Genomic DNA, 7,676 nt, shown 5'->3' with positions numbered 1-7,676 from the left:
TTGCCTGTTTAAGGCTTTTATGAATTCATTTGGTTGTTCAAAAAAAAAAAAATATTAGGACCCATGGTGTTGTTCTTCTCTAAGACATTAGGAGTACTTCATATAGTGAATGCATTTGTAATAGTGAGAAATGTTGGGCCATGTTATATGGAAGGAACGCAATGGCAGAAAGTTTGGGGAAGATCACAAGCCTGCATCGGGGCTAATAAAACTCATTGATAAACAGATTCGAAACTCCATTTCCAACATGGATCATCGACACAACTCGGCTTACCAAGGGGTCATGGGAACGTAGTTCTCTTTTAGATAATTAATCTCTGTAATGTAAAGCTTGTTTTTCGTTTCAGACTCAAACAAGCAATTTCGGTTGTAAACTGTATTTTTTCGTTGAATTAATTTAATATTCTTTAAAAGAAAATGTTTGCCCAAATTTATGTTTATTTTTAGGTTCTGTTTTTAACTTTTTATATATATAAAGTTGATGTAATTTTTTAACTTTATATATACTAGAGATTTTGTCCGGGCTACGCCCGGAATTAGACAAATGTCAATAATATATTTAATATATATAATGCACATATATTACATCCCTTGATATAACCATATACTGAATCAGAAATGAGTAAAACTGACAATTTATCATTTGTACTATCTAAAATACATATGGAAAGATGAGCAAATGTGTAATGTACAAAAAATAGTTAATTATAAGTTACGATTCAACTATATTTTGTCTTATATATTGGGTTATCATGAAACTAAATTATTAATCATAAGTAAAGTCCATCCGGTCGCGATAGAAATTAATCATATGTTTTATGTACACGTGGTTTATATATTTTAAATTTTTTTAATTTGTCATTTTTACTATTATGAGGATTTTTTTTTATAAATATTTATTGGTATTACAATTTTTAATATTTTCCTTTGGTTCATGTACATTTATTTACACTCATGTGTATTAACTATTGTTGGGAGAAACCAAGATATCGGACCATATATATAAGTCGTAAGAAATTCCAACTATGGTTTGGTTACTTGTATACTATCGCTTTTTCAAATATATTGAGTTTCATACTTTAAACTCAAACGCCTATAAGATAGCGGACAAAGCTTCGAAGGCTTTCCCTTGTAAACTAAGTTTCACGTTTACATCCATTGCTTAATGGGCCTAAAGAAATTAAGTCCCATTAATTATTGGGCTTGAATAAATTTGAGATTTCTTAAGTAGTTGGTAAGTTAAAATATAAGCGCATTTCTTAAAGAAGAGGACATCCGAAGGTAATGGGAGCTAGTTTGATGCATTGTATAAACTCCATGTTATAATCTGAATGTATTCATGCATGAAGTAAACCACACCATTGTTTTCCAAGATGCAAAAGCCCGTAAACATTCTTTTAATTAAAATGCACATAACTCTGCTCACAGTCGGAGATAGTTTGCAGTACATTCAAAAAGGATAAAGATGAAATATAGGGAAATAGTTATTGCACAGAGCTTGTAATGTGGGGTACAAAATCTAAGTGAGAACGACGGTTTACAAGACTTCCAACTATCACTTACATAGCGTTTGCGGCTCTGCTCTTCATCTTCAAAGTTCGGTTGTGTTGGTTGATTCACTACTCCATTGCTTTTTGTGGTGTTGGTTTGTTATGAATTGCTGACCTTGGTGGTTGGTTGTGACAAAGGTAAGGATTTCTTCATGAATCTCATGTCTTCTTCTAACCATGTAATAAGTAAAGTCAATTGGGTGGTAAATGTTTCAGACAATGCTTATCATATATCGTTTTGCTTAACAGAGAAGAGAAGGTGGTGAGACATACCTATCTCCAGAGTTGCAACCGACGGACCTCCTGCTGCAACAATAATTACGTAAGAAAAAGGCTTTTGTCCTTAGAGAGACTCATCAAAAAGGGGCAAATAAGATGTCCTTACATCAGACTGCTTGATTTCACACAGGGTGCTGGACATATATTGGTCTTTGATAGATAAATCACATCCTCGGCACCCAACAGTGAATACATGGCCCCTCATGATATGGTGTGGGTTCTGAAATTACATAGAAAAAAGCATTTAGGACAGTTAGAAACAGAAGTATCGTAGTCAAGAAGTGGAAAAGTATCAGACATAACAACATAGTTCTGTCGGAAAAATATAAAAGAACCGAACATGAAGTGAACTAAATTCGTTGGGCATGAACTGAAAGACCAAACCTTCACAACAATAATTTTAGCACGAAGTGCACACTGCTCACTACAAGAAATATGTACATTGTTAGCGCGAGAAATATGCTATATTAGATGTTTTATAGTGAATTCATAAATGTTATGTATACGGCAACTTGCAGACACAAAAAAAAGTCACAAAGACACATACATAACAACATACTTATGGGTTATGCCGGAAAAAATATAAAAGAAACGGACATGCAGACAACTAAACTCGTTGCTCATGAACTGAAAGACCAAACCTTTACTAAAAATATTACACGAACAGCACACTGCTAAACCCTAAAGGCGCAATTAGCAGACTATTAGATCAAACCAATAAAAAAACAATCACTGATGAAACTTGACCCACCTGAGAATACTGAGAAAGTAGCTTTGCCCGTGGAGCCTTAGCTAGCTTCTTCCCTGCCTTCGACTTCTCACCATCCGTCACCACTTCACCTAGATCCACAAAAACATTAGAAATCATAATTAATGAGACAAAATCGTGAGACAGACTACCAAACCTGCTATTGTAGGTGTCACCACCACATCGGCTTCAGGGTTTGTGTCGGCTTCAAGAGAGATCTCCATCACAGGCACATCGGTTAAAACAGGCTTCTCTGCATCCATAGCTTACGGATCAGAGGATCCAAGCTCCGACTCTCCAGATTCCGAATCGAGGATCTGAAACCGGTCCTTATTTCTCAACCAGAACCTCGCTCGCCGACGAAGACCCCGCCGGTTCCGCCGCCGCTACCTAAGTTTAAAAAAAAATCGAAAATCAGATTTGAAACAAAAAAAAAAGAAACTCAGATTCGGATAAGAACTAACGTACAGATTAAATAGCAGCATGGATGTTGACCTTAGATCGCATGGTAGGGCGTGGAGATGAGAAGACACTTCAGGGGATGAAGAAGAAGAAGAGAAACTCTTGGAAGATGAAGAGCTACGACTGGTCTCAACCATGTCTCACAATTTTTTTTTCAATCTCGATCTTGTTCCCGATATAGAGAAGGAGAGGAAAGAGACGGAATCAAAAATATCAGAGAGACTTTATGTAAATGAGAAGAAAAACAGAACCAAACGTCTCGTCTTCATCATCTCCACGTGATAACCAAACCAGACATTAAATCATATGTATTTAAAATGGGCCACTTCGATTTTATATCAGCCCACATAAGTGTGGCCCGATTATAACTTCAAAGACGGTTTGACGTAGCAAAACGAAGCTTCACTATTAGTTGATTTTTTATACTGACGTGGATAGCTTTAGAGTGGAGGATATTAGCTTTTTAGTATTGTTAGATTAGATATAGGATATTCCATCAGTGCCTACCCCTAATATAAATCAATTGTCTTTGGTTCAATGTTCAAACCATGATTTGTGATTAGCCGAATGGTTGAAAGAACATACCATACTGAAAGAACGTCAAAAGGAACAGAAACTAGTATGATTATAACTGAGAATGCCCATAACATCAAATTAATACGATCTCATGATACAAACGTAAGTTAGAAATTACATCAAGTTATGAAATATATATAGGAAGAACAAAAATATACAAAAAACATGCATCATATCAAACCCCATTCCTCAATTCACACTCTTTTATTTCTCTCCATTCTTATTTTTTCCAACTATCCATAGTAAATGTGTCCAAAGCAGATCCATTTTGCTGAGAGGCTTGTGTTAACTCTGTCTCCTTGCTTCTTTCATGGTTTAACAGAAAATAGCAGTAAGGTGATGCTCCAAAACCGCCATAAGGCGAGGAGTCTCGCCTACTTCCACAACAGGAACATCACATCCTTGGAGCTGTCTCACAGCTTCAACGAGCTGTCCTCTCAGCCTCTGAGACAGCAACCGCCCACCCGCATTCACACACTCTCTATACAGCGGCATGTATGCAATCGCTACTCTTAGCGGCGCAGGAAGGTCTCTTAACGAGATAGCACATTCTCCTCTCTTCAACACCCTCATAAAATTCATGAAGTCCTCATGGCTCTCTCTCATTCCTTTCTCAAAAGCTGATTCCGACCAATGCTCTCTGAGAAACGACTTCAGATCAGAAGGAACGGATTCATCATCTGACGACCTCGCTATGCTGTCTGCAACTGAGTATGTAGCCGTTGGATCTCCCAAGAAGTCTGATTTGAGGAGAAACTCCACTCCTTGGAGAGACCCTCCGCTTCTTTCTCCAGCCGCTTTGAGGATTTCGATGCTTAGAGCTGTTAAGACAGGTGACGGAACAAAAGGGAGGAGATAAGCAGCGACCTCTACTTGGCTACTCGAAGTGGCGGCTGTTAGAGCAAGACAAAGCTCCATGTCGCGACAACCTCTTTTCACAAACCACTGAACAACTTGCATACAGCCTCTCTCTGCCGCTCTCATCAGAGGACCTAAGAAGGCAATGGCGTTGCCTTCTTCCACTAAACACTTCATTGTCCCGAGTTTACAGTAATGCGAGGCGAAACCAAGAGCTAAGTCCACATCCACATCTAAGCTGTTCCTTTGAGCAATCTGAATCAGACAAAACACAGTACTTGAGAACACAAAGAGATCTTAAATTCTAAAAGTAGGGGTGCATTCAGTTACCTATTTGGGTCTATTCAGTTTTCGAGGTTAGAGATTAAAACCCCATACGAATGATTTATAAACTTCCGTTTGGTCGGTTCAGATCTTTTGCGGGTTTGGATATTTTTTAAAATTATGTAAATAAAATTTAAAAATCCCAAAAACCCAAAATCCAAAAATCCAAAAATAAAAGATAATATAGAATATATAAATTTGAAAATATATGTTAAATATCTAAAATTAACATGGAAGTTAGTTTGGTTTAGACATTTGGATAGAGAACCACTAGACATCTAATGTATTTTCCGGTGTTTATAGTATTTTGGATATTAACTTTAGATATTTTCAAGTATTTTGAATAATTCTGGATATCTTTTGAGTATTTTGGATATTAGATTTTAAAAATATAATTTTAATTCGAATATTTTCAGGTACCATAATATTTTAGTTTGGTTCGGGTCGGGTTCTCGGAATCGGTTCGGTTTTTCAGGCTCGATATTTTGACCAGCCCTATCTAAAAGCAATAAAATGAGTGGTAAGCTTACATGCAACAAGACGCGGACAAGTTCTGTACTACCAAAACGTGAAGCTTCAAGGAAACATTGATTCACGTTATCTGCACCACCTTCAACAAGCATACCGAGGAGTCCTTGTATGACGGTAGATGATATTCCAGACGCCCAACCAGGATCAAACGAGTTGGAAAACAAAGTGAGAGGGAAACAAGCTGCATCGAAGGCCTCAGTGAAATCTCTTCCTGAGAGATGGTTCCCTGCTAGTTCTAGAAACATCTTGAAAGCAGAAAGCTGTAGTTCAATCTCAGTAGGTGAACTATGGCTAACTCTATCCCTTGCTCTTTGGCATCTGGAGTGGAAACCTATACATTTGAGAGCCCATTCAGTGAACTTCTGAACTTTTGCACCAGCTTCTGCTTTCAGGATCTCGTCCCCGTTACACTCTTGGAGACGCTCCTGCAACCTGAATATTAGGTAGAAAGAAAACATAAGACTAGGATTTATATCAGTAACTGTACCGAAGTTTTTTAATTATGGCAGTTAGTTCGGATTATTCGGTTAGGGTAGTTTGGTTTTTGGTTAGTACGATTCAACATAAATCTTATCGAATTAAACCGAAATAAAGTTATGTTTGGTATTTGGTTAGTTTGGTTTGGTATTTGCTACCAATTTTTTTTATTTTGGTTTATTTTTGTTAAAAATTTCGAATAATTTTGGTTAATTTAGTTTGGATCAAAATTTGGTTAGTTCGATTCGTGTTTTCGGATATAATTTTTTTATTTTAAAGAAAACCGAAGTAACCAATTGCTGAGCCGAACCGAATCGAACTCTTTTAGAAAACCTACTGAATCAAACCGAACTTCTAACCATCTAACCGAAATTTTGGTTCGGTTCAATTCAAAATCCCAGGCCTAACCGAGAGACTGCAGTAGCCAACCTGTTATAAGCATCAGAAACTAAAACAATTGAAAGAGAAAGAAACGCAAATGTACCTTTGAGCCATTACAGTAACACTATCAGCAAGACTCATCGTCCGGCTATGGCAAGCAGAGACACATGAAGCTAGAAACGAAGTCCTAAGAGTAGCTCTTGTAAAGTCATGAGCACCATGACATACGATCTTCTTAATCAATCCGGTAATCCCCTGAAACTCTTGCTTTGTAGTCAAGAACCAAACAGAATCTAGACCAACGCACAGAAAATCATTCAAAGTCAGCGGATCAGCTAACTGAATCAACCTCTCTGCACGTTCCCAGTCCATTGAGGTCACAGCGCCTTGGAAGACTCGCCCCAGTTCGATTCTTTCCTGTCTACTAAGCTTTTTCTGCTGAGAATTATTTTCCTTGTCGATGAGATCCTCGCTGGCTTTGAAGTTTAGTTTCTTTGCGCTACAGCCACAGCATTCGCCTGGACTAGTCCCAGCTGGATCCTTTCCTATCAGAGGCGCCTCTCTTGAAAAAACTACATTACTCCCGCCCTCGCCTTCTTCGTTCTTCTCAGAGCAGTAAGGCTCATCAGGGTAGTATATCTCATCCTCACTTAACTTGATATCATCAAACACTGCTTCTTTCTCCATTCTTTTTCTTCTCGAGATGTATTATTCACAAGTTCACACACATGAAGAACCAAACAAAACTTCTCTTCATCTGTGAACCAGACACAAGAACAAAAAGGTCTCAGCTTTTATATGCTCTTCCAGATTTCTCCAAAATATCAAGATAGCAAAACGTTCGAAATCTACAGAACCAAAACCATCACCGAGTCTTGACCATGGCATACGAAATCAACAAGAAGCCCTAGATTCGAAACAAATACATCATCAGCAAAGATATTCGATTGCGCTCAATCAGCAGCAAAAGAAAGAAAAGAAGGAAAAACAGAGAAGAGTAACACTAAATCGAACATCCGATCAGACAAAACCGAATCTGAGTTTCAGAAGAACAACGTAATTGAACATGAAGAGAGACAGAGAAACCTGGACAAGATTTGTTCCATTAGAGAGAGAGAGAGAAAGAGAGGCTGAGAAGAACCCCCTCTTGTGTGCATCGGGTTCTTGTTTTTTTATTACACGAATTATATTTTTAAAATATAAAATATTCTCTCTTTGAATTATTTACATTTGTCGAATCTTTTGATTTATTAAATAGACTCTAAATGATAGATTCTCTCTTCTTTTCTTTGGTCGCTGTTAATTTTTCTTTGAAATCTTAGAATCTACTCAATCTAACGTCTTCAAATCATATGAAGACAAAACCGATTTGAAGTTTTCTTCTTTTTTTTTCAGTATTGGTCAGATTTGAAGCTTAAATGAGGATAATAACTTAAAGTATTTAATTAATATTTTGGTTTATAAGAGATTTGAGATTCAAACCTGATATA

The 7,676-nt window shown here is 37.2% G+C and overlaps 1 protein-coding gene across 2 annotated transcripts; it reads right to left on the bottom strand.

Moving 5' to 3' along the window:
- Positions 1-3,661: 3,661 nt before the first annotated feature.
- LOC106312112 (ankyrin repeat protein SKIP35) lies at positions 3,662-7,376 on the bottom strand. Of its 2 annotated transcripts, none has more exons than XM_013749499.1 (4): positions 7,273-7,376; positions 6,290-6,943; positions 5,328-5,760; positions 3,662-4,728 (listed from the first exon to the last, which is right to left on the bottom strand). In XM_013749499.1, exons 2-4 carry the CDS (start codon positions 6,871-6,873, stop codon positions 3,931-3,933), a joined length of 1,815 nt encoding a protein of 604 aa, XP_013604953.1. In that variant the 5' UTR covers positions 6,874-6,943; positions 7,273-7,376; the 3' UTR covers positions 3,662-3,930. The 2 variants fall into 2 exon arrangements, with proteins under 2 accessions (XP_013604953.1, XP_013604952.1); XM_013749498.1 differs by having other exon boundaries at positions 6,290-7,093; positions 7,273-7,375.
- Positions 7,377-7,676: the final 300 nt, after the last annotated feature.

The sequence above is a fragment of the Brassica oleracea genome, chromosome C8 (genome assembly GCF_000695525.1).
Source record: "Brassica oleracea var. oleracea cultivar TO1000 chromosome C8, BOL, whole genome shotgun sequence".
NCBI lineage: Eukaryota > Viridiplantae > Streptophyta > Magnoliopsida > Brassicales > Brassicaceae > Brassica > Brassica oleracea.
The sequence above is the reverse complement of the archived record's forward strand: the minus strand, read 5'-3'. Positions and strand labels throughout refer to the sequence as shown.